This window comes from Benincasa hispida, chromosome 5, assembly GCF_027475165.1.
Source record: "Benincasa hispida cultivar pf3 chromosome 5, pf3_genome.v1.1, whole genome shotgun sequence".
Lineage (NCBI taxonomy): Eukaryota > Viridiplantae > Streptophyta > Magnoliopsida > Cucurbitales > Cucurbitaceae > Benincasa > Benincasa hispida.
Window position 1 is genome coordinate 7,502,631 of NC_143482.1, and position 17,156 is coordinate 7,519,786.

The window sequence follows — 17,156 nt, forward strand, 5'->3', positions numbered from 1 at the left end:
ATTTATTATGTCCCCAAATTATTATCTAAAATATGTAAATTTGAATATTGAAGTTTTTTTTCCATGTAAATTTGAATATTGAAGTTTTTTTCCCTAACTTTTTAGATTTAGACTATTTGATGTTATTATTTATGTCAGTGACATTTAAAAGCTTCTATATCAAAATAATTACTATTCATAATATATAAAAAGAATAAATTAAAAAAATAATATCTCATAAAAATAAAAAAATATAAATTAAATATCTCATTTATATAAAAATAATACAAAATTCAATGTGTCCCATAAGGCGGACGTCGTCGATTTTGAGCTAGTTGTCGTCGTCGACTTCGAACTTGAGGTTGCTCGGGTTCTTCTTGATATTGGTCTGGTACCTCTGCAGGCACTTCATAATATAAATATTCATTATGCTCTCCACGACCCCGACCATGTCCATGCACGTAAGAAGACGAAGGACCAGCCTCTGAGTCATAATGTCCTTGAACCAAATGCTGGCATCATCATCATCGGACTAACATAATCAGTTTGACTCTGCGTCTGCATCATAGGGGACAACTTTCCACATAATGTGCAACCTCATCAAACTCATCCTCTTCCTGAACAAGTCCTCTACGTCTAGGAGCTGGTGGAGGAACAATAGGTATATCGTACATATAATGAATTTCCTCCATATAGCTTTGGTTGTCAATACATATAGCAAGAACCTGGTTCAGATCATTCGCTACCTCATGGAGTCTACGGTTGTTCGATCTCTGTGAATTATAAAACAATTAGACAATATTTAAAATAAATTTAAATTAAAAATAATTAGATAATATTCATTTACCAAATGACCCACAGCTACCCCCGGACGAGTGACGTAGCGCCTTGTGATATTATTATACCAATGAATATATTCTTGAGTGACATTTGTGTCAAATTGTTCAAGAGAAACCTCCACTGCAATAAACCTTGCACGATAGTGCCATCGCACTACCAAATGTGCAACTTTTTCAGACCAATCTCCAGTCCTTAGGTTAATATCATGCAGTATGGGTTCAGTATTACAAGGCGATGGGACATTCTGCTGAAAACCGAATTGTCTCATCACCCTGTCAGGAAGATGCCACTCACCAATGTGAAAACATATGAGAGGACCCATCGTCCGCCATATGTTTTGACCATTCGTACAAAAATTAGGCAAAGTATGCATAATAATTTTGTACAGCTCCCAAATAACCTGAAACACAAAATATTATATTAGAGAATATTAAAGACAAATACAATAAAAATGTGTATAAAATAATCAATTAGGTTTAGTGTAATGTACCTGTTCAGGTTTAAGTAGATCAAACATGTATCTATACTGGCTGACTACACACACACAAAATTTGTCTCTCCACCTAAATTTTTAAATTGATAATTTAGAATTTAAATTAACTAGATCAATGATATAAAAATTAAATTGAATTAAAACAATATACCGAGAACCGTAGGCTCGTCCAACTAACTGAGCGTCATTAACATGTTGTAACTGTGGAGCCATTATTGGAAATCGCTCCCAAGCCCATAGTTGCAAAAGTATGAGAGACCCAGCTATCTCTCGAACCTCAGATCTTGTTGCTTTGCATAGTTGTCTATACAACCAAGCCAAGCATGCTCCACCTCATGAATATTACCCCATATGGAGGTTAGCTAACAGTGGCAGGAACATCAAGTGAACAAAATGACTTGATTTATCTGAAAACAGACTTCCACCCATCATTTGTAGTATATATGCTCGCGCATATCTTATGACGGTTTCCTCGTCTGCATCATCTGTGAGCTCACGAAATTGTGTTCCTAACCATATTAAACTTAACCTCGATCCTTTAATCTTGTCGGCAGGTGGGGTCGCACCGAGGTACAGTTGACAAACTTCTAACCAGTCATCGTACATCACTTCGGTGACGAGCTCACCGTCAACAGGTAACCCCAACAACACTTCTATGTCTTGTAGAGTGATAGTGCACTCTCCAACAGACATATGGAATGTATGCGTCTCAGGCCTCCATCTCTCGACCAAGGCTGTGATCAGATGCCAGTCCAACTGAATAAATCCTAATCTGTCCACCCCATAGAATCCAGATGTGCGCAGTAGCGGTAGTATTCGAGGGTGGAGCAGGATAGTGCGCTGGAGAACTGTCTCTCGACGCCTGCAAGATATTTATCCAGTAGTACGATCTCACCATACAACAGATGATTGATGAATGGACTGGTCGTACAAAACATCGGGATCAATAGGTCCTGGGTTTAAAGCCATGATCTGTAAAAAAAATATATTTATTTCTCAATTAAAAAAATATTTATTTCTCAATTAGAAGAATAATGTACAACTTAATTAAAAGAATAATGTACAACTTTATAATAAAAAAAAATTGAATATATATATATATGCAGATGTGTGTGTTGAGTAGATGTATACATGCAGATGTATGTATCTGTGTGTATCTGAAGTGTTGCATCTTTGAAAACCAACATGTATTATTTGATATCTAATTATAGTTTTTCTAATTCTTTATAATGCAGATGAACATTGTTGATACACCTGGTACCAATGTCATTCTGGAGAGGCAACAACGCCTAACAGAGGAATTTGTGCCTCGTGCAGATTTGCTGCTTTTTGTCATCTCTGCTGATCACCCGCTGACTGAGAGTGAGGTATGATTCATTGAAGTAGTGTTTTTATTCATGTGACTTGCTACTTATGCCTTGTCGGGTTAACTACAAGGACCATTTAGTTATTTCCTAACACTTTTCGTTAGGGAGAAAATTATGGAGCAGGTGTTTTGAGGAGCCTGTACTTTTATACCTTTATAAGAAAAGTTCATGATTGGTCCTGGATTGTGAATGGCTTCTAGACATTTGACTAAAGTCACCTATGCCTTTTACTTTCAGGTTAATTTTCTCCGTTACACGCAGCAGTGGAAGAAGAAAGTGGTGTTCGTGCTGAATGACCTTTATCAAAATAGTCATGAGGTTTGTTTTATTTCTTTTTTCTTGGTGTACTTAGACTTACATAAAGTATATAAGCGTTAGATTCATTCTGAGCTTTGTTTTATCTTGTAATTTTTGTGCCTTGGTTGTAGCTGGAGGAAGCCCTATCCTTTGTCAAGGAAGATGCAGCAAAATTGTTTGTTGAATACTGAACATGTATTTGTATTTCCAGTATCTGCAAGATCTGCTCTGGATGAAGAACTTTCTGCTTCTCTGGAGAGTGGAGAAGTCTTATCACCCTCTAATTCTTATTGGAGAAGCAGTAGCTTCCACGAACTTGCAAATTTCTTGTACAGCTTCTTAGATGGGTCAACAGGTAATGGAATGGAAAGAATGAAGCTTAAACTCCAAACACCTGTTTCAATTGCGGAACGAAAGAGTCGAAACTCTTGGGAGACAAGACATACGTTTTGCCAAACATCATTAAATGAATTAGTTGATGGTGTAAGAAATTATGGAACAAAGATGGAAAACGAAAGTATTACTTGGGGAAGACAAGCTTTGTCACTGGTATGTATCCCAATCAAAATTTCTACTTTCCAATTATTCTTTCGACCGAAATGCAAGTTTTTTACATCTCTATTTATCGTCCCTGTGGTTTTGTGTAAAAATGCAGATTGATTCTACCCAATCACGTGTTATGAAGCTTGTAGAATCCACTCTACAACTATCAAATTTTGATATCGCTGCCTATTATGTCTTGAAAGGGGAAAAGACTACCACTCTATCAGCTACCTCGAAGATTCAAAACGACGTCATTTCCCCAGCACTAGTTGATGCATTGCATGTCTAGCATAATCACCATCAGCAAACTCTCTGTTGAATTCAACCATTCTTACTACCCAAAGTAACTATAACACTTCTAAATAATCAAAAACAAAAAAAAAAAAGGAGAGAGAAAGAATGGATATATAGGTGTGTGACTGAACTTAACTTTCAGTCTGTCAAACTGTGGAAAGGTAAATTTCTTCCCAGATTACAAATAATTGTAACAGAAAATAATTTGATATCGTTTTTAATGTTCCCATCCTTATTAATCTCTTCTTTTTAAACTATTGCAGAGGCTAACAATGAAAACAAGATTAGAAAATGAGCAATGACGAGTTACGAGTAGGTTGTACACATAAAGTTCTGCATAGAAGAAACAGAAGATAGTGATATTAATACCTGAGCAAAGGGGATGTTACAACCAAATCAATCTTCCTGGAAAGACCAGATGCATGAACATGCTTATGCAAATTATCAATCTGTAACAGTTGAAAGATGTCATATCATTAATTCTCTCCAGGAAAAAACGTGAACTCTTCTTTTATCTTCTTTACAACTTGCATATATATGTGTATAACACCCGTTTTTCAGCATTTCCAATTCTTTAATCTTTTCGTTGGTAATTGGTTGCGACAGATTTTTAACTACAAATAGGCTTGGCTTCTAATTATTTAATTTTCCAAAAATTTATAGAGTTGTGCATCCATCTTAGTATCAGGGTATAGTTTGAATCTCCTACTGTTTCTGCGTGAAGATTTTCTGAAGCTTTATTGATCCATCCATGCTGTTTTCTTGTTATATCTTGACCCCATAACTTCTCTGATCTTGTATAATTTATGTGGCTTTTAGAAACTTCTCCAAGACTATGAATCTTGGCTTCAATCAGGCAATGCTCATGAAGGAATAGTATACCAGGAGTTCTTGCAGAAGCTGTGGCCATCTATTGTTTTTCCGGCTACTCGGATGCATTTTGAGACCTATGAGTTGTTGAAAAAAGTAGATGTTCTAAGCCTGAAAGTAATTAAGAATTTCAGTCCAAGCGCTGCTTCCAAGTTGTTTGACCAAGAAATTCGTGAAGCGGTGAGAACTTCTTTCTAAGCCATGCTGGTCATTTTTAAGTGGGAAATTGGAAATTTACATAATCATTGATTATGCTCTTTCCTGTTCTCCAGCTGTAAAGACATGGATATGGTACAATGTTTAGAGCAGATATTTGGATATTGATTTTAGATGTGCCTGCATTTGTAAAAAACAACTTCCTTGCATAAAGTTTCCACATTAAGAACCGTTTTTAATTTATCAAAATAAAAAAATAAATATATTAAAAGGAATGAATGGTTGTCTTTAAGGTTTAACGTTCCTTTTTTTTTTTTTTTTTTTTGGTGCTTCCCATGAGTTCGGCAAACTCAGGAATATGTAGTTAAAAACTTAAAAACTTATTAGGGAAGAAATATTATTTTACCAAAAACTCCTTTGCCTTGTTTGTACAACGAATCGAGGAAAAATTCGAGAAAAGAAGTGAAATTGTTTAATGATGAGGCTAAGGAGTTAATCTATATCATAATTGCATTGAGCTACTGCTAGTTGAGATATAGTTGAGTTTGTAACTTTCATACTTTATCTGCGCTTGTACAACTAATTTGTTCTAAAATGCTCGAATGGGTCTTCATATGGTTAAGCAAGGACACTCGCTGCAACTACAAGCAATGAGTCTTCTTCATATTCAGCTCTCAGGGCTCTGTCTCCCCACCGCTCCTGCAATCTTGCCCCACCTTTTTTACTGCCGAAGCGGACCATCCCCACCATCTCTCTCGCCTTCAACTTCTCTTTCTTCGTCGCACCCCACAATTCATTTAACACACATTCAAATCGCCTTCTCATTTGTACAAAATATTTGGGTGCTATCTTTTTCTTTAGTTTCATTCTCTTATACTGCTTACGCCTTCCACAATCGTTCTTGTTTTTTTTATAGAACTTATTTTTAGTAGTAATTGAACCAAGTTGTGAAATTGTACAATGTTTTAGATTGTAGGAGTAAAAACATCAAATTTCTTTGGATTAGTAGATTTGACTCACCATTTCTTTTTAATGTGTTTATTTTATCGAAGTGTTTAGGAGATTTGACATGACTAATTTCAGTTCTTAATTGGATTAGTATACATTCATAACTATTACTACTCTTACTATATTGTCATAGAAGTAATGAAAAATCCGAAGGCTGTAAGTTGTTTGGCTAAGGTCTGAGTGAGGTTGGGAAAAAAGGAAAATTTAGTAGATAATGAGATAGAGGGAAAGAGGTGCTTGGCTGGGGTATTTTTGGTAGGTATTAGGATGGGGTGGGTATTGAAAAGCCTGTCTGGTGTGTGGAGAAAGGAAGAGATCATGGCTGTGGTTTTTGTGCGGATAAAAGAGGGTTGTTCGTTGGGAATCGTAAAGTAAGTGCAAGTAGGATAGCAGCACATTGAACAGGAGGTGCTGCGGGAGGGAGATTTGATAAAGGGCTTGAAAGAGAGGGAGGGCTTCTCTGTATTGTTACTATAGTCGTGCTTCTAGAGCTTTTCGTTGGCAATCGAAGGAAGAAGTGCTAAATGGGACACTATGCTGGAGGAAGACACTTTGTTTGAAGCTTCTTGAATACCTGAAGCTCTAGTACGTGTGTACTATAAAGAGAAGGCAAAGAAATGAGTGTTGATCAAAAAGAGAAAAAGCTCTCCGCACACGTTGTCTGAGAGTAAAAGAATGCATTTAAAGCAATGTATAACAATGTGTGAACTGCTTAGAAGTATATACAACAAAGTAATAAGGAAAAGGGGTAAAGATACACACAATTAGCACGATAACAGGGACTGCAGTGAAATTTAACAATATTATAGATATAGTTCAACAACTATTAGAGTTGCTTTAACTCGCTGCATTTTAGTGTATGCTACACTCATATTTTTACTAAAGGCCGAAGTGCTTTTTATTTCATCACTCAAAGATTATCTGACCATAATCTTTTCTTTTATTTACAATTTATTCATCATTTTCATGATTAGATGGATGCATGGCTTGGTAATAGGAGAAGAATATTGGTATTGAATAGAGAAGATATGATATCTTCAGCAGATCGGAATGCTTGGGCAGCTTATTTTACGAGACAGGGAATAAAAGTAGTATTTTCGAATGGGCAACTTGGAATGGTATCTAAACAAGCGATTTTCTTTCTGATCATATGGAGTTTGACATTGTAATAGTCGATAATGTTCTCATGTGGCAACTGTAGGGCACAATGAAGCTAGGGCGGTTGGCCAAGACATTAGCGGCAGATGTCAATGTCAAACGTGGAGCAAAAGGATTACTTCCTCGCGCGGTTAGTTACATGAGTTCACTAAATTCTAATGCTTAAGCTTGTTTTTAAAGTTTTTATGTCTATAATTCTTTCTATGCCAAATCATCTGCACATCATAAATGATTTTTGTTCTATTTTAATATAAACAGACGTGTAGAAGCTTCAAAAGACATTTAGCCTTAAGCCTGAGTGAATCATGCAAATATTTAAAGAGTATTTTGATCTCATGAAAATTTAAAGAGTACAAGTATCTCTCTTGGTGGGACTGAATATTTACTGCACTATTGCGTGGTAGTCAAATCATTTATGTTCACTGAGTTAACTCATTGCTTGATGAAAAACTGCCATGTTTCAGGTTGTTCTCATTTACCTGCTACAACGGTCTGTTTATAACTGTTGATGTGTGACACTAGCTTTTGCAAATCTTCAGGTATAGAATCACTTCAAAAGCGATACAAAGTTTATGCAAGCGGTCAATGTGGTCATATGTACGTTATCATATGCTGGTCAATAATTTCTCGTTTCTAGTTTTGTATTATTATTATTATTACTATTATTATTTTAGGTTTGAAGGATCTTGATTACTAGATAAGAAAATCTCTACCTCTCTTTACTCTCCTTTCTCCTTGTCTCAACCTTGGGTTAAGTTTAAGTTCTTTCTTTTGCCTATGGATGGAATTTTTGACTCAATACTCTATCTGTATGAAAAACAAGTACATATTTGCAGTCTAATAATAAATAATTCCTAGTAAATTGATGGTGACAGATTTGTTCAAAAGTTAGCACTCCAATTGTTCAACGGAGACAGTCATCAAGCAGATTTCCGCATCTTATCAGATTGTCGCAAAGGAAAGTTTGGTTGGACTGCTTTGGAGAGGCGTCCCAGATAATACTGTTGGATGATTGTTTCTTGGAGAATTTCAGCTTCTCTCTTATACAATTTGTATAAATGCTAAAGGCCACCTGGTGGAGAATTAGAATCTCATAAACAGATTCGTGATGCTTATTGCTTTCAACTTGCGGAGTTGCGGGAAGCACAAAACTGGAGGTCCTTGATCATGAATGGCAAGGAGTGTCACCAATATGTGTAGCCATTTTAATCATGTAATATATGTTTTTATATTACTCGTGTAACTAAAACGATCCTTTTGGTTAACCTACATTTGTATCCCAAATAAATTTCGTAGTACTTAACTATATATATCTTTGTCAGCTATTTTTGTGTTGCACATTGTACATCGTTTAGGCGTTTTATAATTCAGGCAAAAAAGATGGATATATTTTAATAGTAATGAATCAGAATTGGTACATCTTCCACATTTGTTTGGCAGAGTGAAGGGGAGCCTGGGAATATGCAAGGGATGTACTACTTTCTTTGGTTTCTCCTGTAAATGCAAAAATAAGAAATGAGGCAACATAACTTCATCTCTGAATCACTTTATTTGGGTAGGTTGGTAGAAGTACAATAAACGAGAATACATATACAAAAGTACTGTAATATGGACAGTACTCTTCTGCACAATTATCCGAAGAATGGTTAAGCAGCTACTGGAACCTTTAGGGACTCGAGTATCTTATCATCTAACTCAAACTTTATAGGCTTCTTGTCTCTACCAATCTTCACATACTCTTCAAATCGCTCCTTCAAATCTTCAGGAAGATTTGTGGTACCTTTCCACCCTAAAATATCCTGGGCTGCTCTTGGCTCCGCATAGAAATGCTGCAGAAAACAAAAGGTACGAATGTCATAGAGTTGACATTAAACCCTTTTTAGAGTATACTTTTATCCTCACTTATCTCAAAATTATGAATCTTCTATGTTTACCCTCAAAGCGCCAAAGAAACTATTCTATTTTACTTACCATATTCCTGAATGGAAAAGCTTTCTTTGCATCAACCCCAACTGCTTTTGGATCAAAATGCACAATGTCAACTGGACGGCCTGCTGCTTGAGCACATAGCTTGGCCATTCCATCAAGAGTCACGGCACGATCACTTACACAGTTGAATATGTTAGAATGTGCTTCATCTGGCTTTTCTACAGCCAGTGTCAACATAGAAGACAAGTCTCTGACATGTGCAATGTTTGTTAGCTGCATACCGGAGCCTGGAATTGGAACTGGTCTATTCCGGACGATTCCTGCATTGGCGTTTTATCAAGTCCATGAGCTCATTAATCAAAGTTAGAAATGTCTAAATACTTTACAAGTTTGTAAAGCTGTGTTCTCTTACTGTCAAAGAACCATTCTTCACAATCTTTGTTGTTGCCAGATCCAATCATGTATTGTGGGCGGAAGATAGCCCAGCTGCCAAAAACTTCTGCAATATATTTTTCAACGCCAACATGACCAGCATCAGCTTTAACAAGATCCTGTCATAGTAATGGTTTAGAATTATTAGCATTCTGTAAGTGTCTTTGGCTGAGAAAATGTATCTAAATCAAAATCTATTTATTATATATGGTGATAGAATCATATTGAAACTGTAATGTTTACCCCTTCAACATGGGGAGGCTCATCAGTTGGCTTATAAATTCCAGCACTACTGATAAATAGAAACTGCTTCACACCAGAGCTCTTTGCCCAATCAATAACAGGCCTGTGTCAAAATATAGGCCAAATGGTAGCTTAGATAGAATTTTAGCATGATTCTAGCTGATTTAAGGCTCAAATCTCCCTACTTACAGAAATCTCTGGAAAAAAAAAGAGCATAGTCTTCATGATTTGGTTTTTCAGGCATATGAATTCCATCCCCCATAAACAGAGAGATTTTGTTTTTAAAAGAAAAATTATGTTTATTGCCATGCTTAAAAGGTGGATTAATATATGTTACCATGCCTTGAAACCTAAGTTGAATTCATATTTTGCATATTTAATTATTTACGGGTTAGATTATAACCCTAGGATTTAGAAAAGTACACTATATAAACTCTTCAACCTTAGAAGTGTTACTATTCTATATTTTGTAATATTCTCTCTAATAAAATTGTTCTTCCTTTACTCCATAGACGTAGTTAACATACTATTAGTGAATCATGTAAATCTGTGTGTCGATTCTTTATTCTTTTACGTTTTCTACATTCTCTGATTATCGATTTCATAACAATATCAACAAAACAAGAAACCTATCAAATTCTGAACTGTAAAAATATAATTTAAAAAAAAAAATCCACCAGAAAGCATGAGAAAAAGTAGTAGAAATTCAGATTTAGCAGCAAATGATGAAGTCACAAACCTCACGGTATCTATGTCCTTGCCATTGTTATCTAATACCACATCAAATGATGCTCCTGCCACAACCTTCCCAATTTCTGCTGGATCTCCCCATACTGTCTTGCCTCCACCACTCACAATTTCCTAAACAACATCCCAAAAGAAAACACACAGATAAGGGATAATTAACCACCACTCATTTTGAGTTCCCCATATCAGAACAAAACTCCTTCAAAAAGAAAAGCTTTTAACCACTAACCGAGAATCTGTTGAATGGGGGTTTCTTCATCTTATCAGAACTCTCTTCACCGACAGTGAGAATTGTGACCTCATGGCCAGAACCCAGAAGCTGTTTAGCAAAATAGAAGCCAATGACTGCATGTCCACCACTGTTTGTGTTGACGATCAAGACCTTCTTCTTGTCAAGAGAGGTAGCCCTGACACTGAAGGAGCAGACATTGGAGGGTCTAAAAGAAGGGTAAGAGAGAAACGAATGGGAAATGGAGAGAGAAGATGAAAGAGGAGAAGGGTGAGAGATTGGAGAGAGTGAGAGAAGAGGAAAAGAAGGAGAAAGGGAAGATGGAAGATGGATGGAGGGCTTAGAAGAGAAGAGGGAAGATGAGGAAGCAAGAGCAGCCATGGAAGCAAAGAATTTTTGAGGTGGACTGTGGTGAGATGAGAACCTGCTCTTTTAGTTTACCAGATAGATGATATATGATCACGGCCAATCATTTTGCTATGCCCAATATACCACTTTGCAACTTTAAAGCTAGCTCCTTTATTTTATTCATGTTTTATCAAATTAAATTTTGTCAAAATTTCTGTTTGCAATTTTGAATATTAAGAATTTGGAGACAGTGGAGCATTTTGTTAGAAAAGGGGGAAAATCTCATTTTCTAAATTCTGCCTGTGAATTGTGATAGTAAATTATTTGTTTTCTTAAAAGAAAATTTTGAAAAATTAACCAAATGATAATAGTTAACATGTATTTCTCTTGAAATCGAAAGTTCAAATCATCATATTTTATATTAGTTGGATGAAAAAGATCTATTATCTTCTAATGATAAATAACAATCAGGATAATTAGCATGAAATGTATACTTGTTGGTAAAGAGTTAGTATACCATTAATCATTGCGTAAATTATTTAATTTTAGTTAGAATTCATGGCATTAAATTTCCACCATGTCGATAGTTTTATAAACAATTCCAGATTTTCATGAATTTGACATTAAAGTAAGAAGTGAATTAACATTTTTATCATATCGTAAAAAAAAAAAAAAAAGGAAAAACCAAGGTTAAATTATAAATTTGATCCCTAAGATCTGAATAAAGTTAGAGTTTAGTCTCAATGGTTTTAAAAGTTATAATTTAGTCTCGATGATTAGATAAAACCTTATATATAATCTCAATGGTTTGATAAAATTCTCATAACTAGGACTATTCCGAAATGTTTAACAAACTGTAGGCATTAAATCCCAATTATAAATCATAAGTGTTAGTAGAGTGAACAAAATCCAACATTGTTAAGGAATGGAATAATCATGGATATATAAGTAAGAACAATTATCTCCATTGGTATAAGAACTTTCTGAAGGAAACCAATGATGGTTTCGATGTGGAAGTGGAGATCGATTCCATTTTTTATTTTCACAACTTAAAAAATTACAGAACAACAACATAAAGATAAACATTTAAACTTAAAATTACAGCATGCAATTTAGGGGAAAAAATGGAAGAAGAATTTTACCTTTGAAGAACAGTTCACTTCATCCTTCTTATTCTGGATCATTAAAATTGAGCAGGAGGTGTAGCTCAATTCTTTGGAAGAGGGAAGGAAGAAGATTGAGAAGGGAAGAGAAAAAATATTCCTGAGAACTCCTTTTGGTAAAAAAAATTTCTTCAGAGAGCCAACAGAGAACATTTTTTAGATCCACAAAAAATGGGAGAAGACGAATGAAAACAATCCACCCAACCACTCCCCTTTGCACGTTTTTGTCAGAGAAATTAGAAAGAGGGAGTGGGAAAATTAAAATAATATGATAGTTTTGAAAACTATTTATAAAAATATTGTACTTTTGAAACCTTTTAAAAAAATATTGTTGTTTTTTTTTAATAGACCGAGGGTTGAAAATTAGACCTAGGTTGGTCGAATTTTCAACACTCGACCTTTACCTTTTTTTTTCTTCTTTTTAATAATTTAGATATTGAATGTTGAAAATTCGACCCACCTAGGTCAAATTTTCAACATTCGACCTTTGTGTATTCTTTTTTTAAAAAAAAATCATTTTATAAAACAATTTCTAAAAATATTTTATTATTTTATTTAAACTCTAAAAAGAATAAATTAAAAAAAAAATAACATCTCATAAAAATAAAAAAGTATAAATTAAAATATCTCATTTATATAAAAATAATTACAAAAATCAATGTGTTCCACAAGGCGGACATCGTTAATTTCGAGCTAGTTATCATCGTCGACTTCGAATTTGAGGTTGCTCTGGTACCTCTGCAGGCACTTCATGATATAAATATTCATTATGCTCTCCACGACCCTAACCATGTCCATGCACGTATGAAGACGAAGAACCAGCCTCTGAGTCATAATGTCATGAACTAAATGCTGACATCATCATCATCGGACTAACATAATCAGTTTGACTCTGCGTCTGCATCATAGGGGGCAACTCTTCCACATTATGGGCACCTCATCAAACTCATCCTCTTCCCGTACAAGTCCTATACGTCTAGGAGTTGGTGGAGGAACAATAGGTATATCGTACATATAATGTATCTCCTCCATATAGCTTTGGTTGTCACTACATATAGCAAGAACCTGGTTCAAATCATTCGCAACATCACGGAGTCTACTGTTGTTTGATCTCTGTGAATTATAAAATAATTAGATAATATTTAAAATAAATTTAAATTAAAAATAATTAGATAATATTCATTCATTTACCAGATGACCCACAGCTGTTCCTGGACGAGTGATGTAGCACCTTGTGATATTATTATACCAATTAATGTAGTCTTGAATGACATCCCTGTCAAACTGTTCAATAGAAACCCCCACTGCAATAAACCTTGCACAATAGTGTCATCGCACTACCAAATGTGCAACTTTTTCGGACCAATTTACAGTTCTTAAGTCGATATCATGCAGTAGGGGTTCAGTATTACAAGGCGATGGGACATCCTGCTAAAAATCGAATTGTCTCATTACCCTGTCAGGAAGATGCCACTCACCAATGTGAAAACATATGAGATAACTCATCATCCGCCATATGTTTTGACCATTCATACAGAAATTGGGCAAAGTATGCTAATAATTTTGTACGACTCCCAAATAACCTGATTAGATAAAATAAAATATTATATTGGAGAACATTAAAGATAAATACAATAAAAATGTGTATAAAATAATCAATTAGATTCAGTGTAATGTACCTGATCAGGTTGAAGCAGATCAAACATGTATCAGTACTGCTGACTACATGTGTGGCTGTCCTAGTCATACAAAATTTGTCTCTCCACCTAAATTTTTAAATTGATAATTTAGAATCTAAATTAATAGATCAATGATATAAAAATAAAATTGAATTAAAATAACATACCGAGAACCGTAGGCTCGTCCAGCTAACTGAGCGTCATTAACATGTTGTAGCTGTGGAGCCATTATTGGAAATCGCTCCCAAGCCTATAATTGCAAAAGTATGAGAGGCCTAACTATCTCTCGAACCTCAGGTCTTATTGCTTTGCATAGTTGTCTATACAACCATGCTAAACATGGTCTACCCCACGAATACCGTCCCGCATCATAGAGGTTAGCTAATAGTGGCAGGAACATTAAGTAAATAAAATGACTTGATTTGTCGGAAAACAGACTTCCACCCATCATTTGTAGTATATATGCTCGCGCATATTTTATGATGATTTCCTCGTCTACATCATCTGTGAGCTCACGGAATTGTGTTCCCATATCAAACTTAACCTCGATCCTTTAATTTTGTCGGCAGGTGGGGTCACACTGAGGTACAGTTGACAAACTTATGACCAGTCATCGTACATCACTCCGGTGACCGGCTCACCATCAACAGGTAACCCCAACAACACTTCTATGTCTTGTAGAATGATAGTGCACTCTCCAACAGACATATGAAATGTATGCGTCTCAGGCCTCCATCTCTCGACCAAGGCTGTGATCAGATGCCAGTCCAATTGAATAAATCCCAATCGGGCAACCCATAGAATCCAGATGTGCGCAGTAGCGGCAGTATTCGAGGGTGGAGTGGGATAGTGCGTTGGAGAACTGCCTCTCGACGCCTGCAAGATATTTTTCCAGTAGTACGATCTCGTCATAGTACATATGATCGATGAATGAATTGGTCGTACAAAACATCGGGATCAACAGGTCCTGGGTTTAAAGCCATGATCTGAAAGGAAAAAAAAATATTTATTTCTCAATTTAAAAAAAATATTTATTTCTTAATTAGAAGAATAATGTACAACTTAATTAACTTAATTAAATAATGTACAACTTAATTAAAAGAATAATGTACGACTTTATAAATTATAATAAAAAAAAAATTGAATATATAATAAAAGTATCTACACTTAATTAAATATACATGATAAAAAGATTATTTATTTCTCAATTAAATAATGTACAACTTAATTAAAATAATAATGTACAACTTAATTAAAATAATAATGTACAACTTAATTAAAAGAATAATGTACAACTTAATTAAAATAATAATGTACAACTTAATTAAAAAAATAATGTACAACTTTATAAATTATAATAAAAAAAATTGAATATACAATAAAAGTATCTACACTTAATTAAATATATATGATAAAAAGATTATTTATTTCTCAATTAAAAGAATAATGTATAACTTTATAGATTACAATAAAAAATTGAATATACAATAAATTATAATAAAAAATTGAATATACAATAAAATGAATATATAATAAATATTTATTTTTTAATCCCTAACTATCTGGAGCCCGTCTTAGTAACGAAGAACACTTCCTTCGATTATGGCCTAACTGATTACAAAATCCACATCGTTGTCGAGTGACTGGTTCTGTCCAATTCATCTCGTTGTGATAACGTGAATTTTTTGGTCTACTAGGTTTTCTCAACAACGATGGATCAGGATGTAAGACGGGTATATTAGGGTGCGTGATCTAGTAATCTTCATGCGGTACAGGTTGAAATTGATGAGAGTAACATTCAACATACATTGACAATTTATAGTAGTCATCAATAAAGTCTTTGTAGTTCATGTTAAAATATGAGCAAACGGTCATAAAATACGAGCATGGAATGCTGAATATTTGCCACATGACTATAACGTCCGATCTTCACATGAAACACACCTTCATACCGATCGTATGATTGTACTTCATGTTTACTAGATCTTGCAGCTCATTTATTTATTTTCTCGTGTGCGTACCTGGATTTTTACTCCACTTAGTATTATAAAATATGCTTGAAATAAATTGTTAATAACATATAAATATATATATATATAAAAATAATATTACCGAGTGTATTTATCTTGACGCTCTAATGCATCTCTTATTTCTTCTCTTCTTTTCTCGAAATAATTCACGCATTTGAAGAATGTTATCTGAGAAAGAGCATTTATAGGCAACATTCGAGCTCCTTTGAGGACTCCATTTATGCACTCTGATAGATTTGTCGTCATCCACCCATATCTAAAATCCTCCATCATGTGCTTGAGTCCATTCCTCTAAACTAATGTTGTCAAAAACACTCAGATAGCTCCAATTTATTCCTTTGTTATCTTCAATTGCTTTATTGAACTTCGAATTTGAAACTGACACCCGACACGATAAACATAATTTTTCAATGTATTAAATATGTACTTTTTATTAAAGTTGCTGACGATATGTCATAAACAGAAACGATGGTGACATTTTGGTCCCGTTCAACCATTTGCTGGATTGTTCACTGCTGCGATTTTGCCAGCATGTCAATTTGAAATTAAACACACCTCTTCGTGTGTTACAATTTCTCTCAGGTGTTTCAGGAACTATCCCTATGAGTTTGCGGACTCTTCATCAGCAATGGAAATACAAGTGGAAGAAGATGGCCGTTCGAGTCAACTGATGTAGCAATCAGCAATTTTTCTCGATATTTGTCGTACAAATGTGTACCATCTATCTGAATTATCGACCGACATTTATTAAAAGCTTCTATACAAGGACTAAATGCCCAAAATGCAGAAGTTAGGATAACATGGCCTTCAGTAAGCGTTTCTTTCACTCTCCACTCTACACGTGTTCTGGGATTGGTCTGCTTAACCATATACAACCACCTGAGTAATAATTTATAAGACTCATCCCAATCATCAAACACTTTAGCCAACACTTTTCTTTTGCCCTCCCATACCCTATGGTAAGGAACATGATATCCAAAATTTGATTTGATATCGGACTGCAGTTGTGCCACACTGATAGATGGTTTTTCTCTTACGGCTTCACAGAACTCTAATGCAATCATTGATGAATCCAATTGCACATGACTTTGACTCAGTTCTGAATAAAAACATGTATGCTGCTCACCGTACTTAGTGATCTCGAATAAGTCATGTGATTTTTTCTTTATTGCACGAAGTCTCCACTTGCAACCTTCCTCCCACTTCTTACACCGAATTGTCCAAATCGTCGGTGTCGATTCAACAACCTCATATGGTGCATGACATCTTATTGCAAAACATTTGACTGCGTGTTGTAGCATTTTTTTTTGTCTTGACAAATCATCCCTTTATACAATTGAGTATTGTCAAT

At 34.9% G+C, this 17,156-nt stretch overlaps 2 protein-coding genes across 9 annotated transcripts; one reads left to right on the plus strand and one right to left on the minus strand.

Annotated features, from left to right (window-relative positions):
• Nucleotides 1–2,871: 2,871 nt before the first annotated feature.
• Nucleotides 2,872–8,313, plus strand: LOC120078178 (putative transmembrane GTPase FZO-like, chloroplastic). Of its 8 annotated transcripts, none has more exons than XM_090314041.1 (8): nt 2,872–2,997; nt 3,108–3,525; nt 3,632–3,974; nt 4,077–4,863; nt 6,822–6,965; nt 7,049–7,135; nt 7,470–7,602; nt 7,881–8,313. In XM_090314041.1, the coding sequence occupies exons 1-3, from the start codon at nt 2,972–2,974 to the stop codon at nt 3,806–3,808; spliced, it is 621 nt and encodes a 206-aa protein (XP_090170167.1). In that variant the 5' UTR covers nt 2,872–2,971; the 3' UTR covers nt 3,809–3,974; nt 4,077–4,863; nt 6,822–6,965; nt 7,049–7,135; nt 7,470–7,602; nt 7,881–8,313. The 8 variants fall into 8 exon arrangements, with proteins under 8 accessions (XP_090170167.1, XP_090170166.1, XP_090170168.1 ...); XM_090314040.1 differs by having other exon boundaries at nt 7,470–7,544; XM_090314042.1 differs by having other exon boundaries at nt 7,545–7,602.
• Nucleotides 8,314–8,521: 208 nt separating this feature from the next.
• LOC120078177 (chloroplast stem-loop binding protein of 41 kDa a, chloroplastic-like) lies at nt 8,522–11,219 on the minus strand. Its single transcript, XM_039032403.2, has 6 exons — nt 10,586–11,219; nt 10,349–10,470; nt 9,610–9,712; nt 9,347–9,485; nt 8,977–9,254; nt 8,522–8,834 (listed from the first exon to the last, which is right to left on the minus strand). The coding sequence occupies exons 1-6, from the start codon at nt 10,964–10,966 to the stop codon at nt 8,652–8,654; spliced, it is 1,206 nt and encodes a 401-aa protein (XP_038888331.1). The 5' UTR covers nt 10,967–11,219; the 3' UTR covers nt 8,522–8,651.
• Nucleotides 11,220–17,156: the final 5,937 nt, after the last annotated feature.

Coding starts and splice junctions, on each gene's coding strand:
- LOC120078177 (XM_039032403.2), bottom strand. CDS start 10,966: ATGGCTGCTCTTGCTTCCTCATCTTCCCTCTTCTCTTCTAAGCCCTCC. Junction 10,471..10,585: donor CCCCATTCAACAGATTCTCG/GTTAGTGGTTAA, acceptor GATGTTGTTTAG/GAAATTGTGAGTGGTGGAGG. Junction 8,835..8,976: donor CTTTTCCATTCAGGAATATG/GTAAGTAAAATA, acceptor TGTTTTCTGCAG/CATTTCTATGCGGAGCCAAG.
- LOC120078178 (XM_090314039.1), top strand. CDS start 5,442: ATGGGTCTTCATATGGTTAAGCAAGGACACTCGCTGCAACTACAAGCA. Junction 5,682..6,821: donor CATTTGTACAAAATATTTGG/GTGCTATCTTTT, acceptor TTTCATGATTAG/ATGGATGCATGGCTTGGTAA. Junction 6,966..7,048: donor CGAATGGGCAACTTGGAATG/GTATCTAAACAA, acceptor TGGCAACTGTAG/GGCACAATGAAGCTAGGGCG.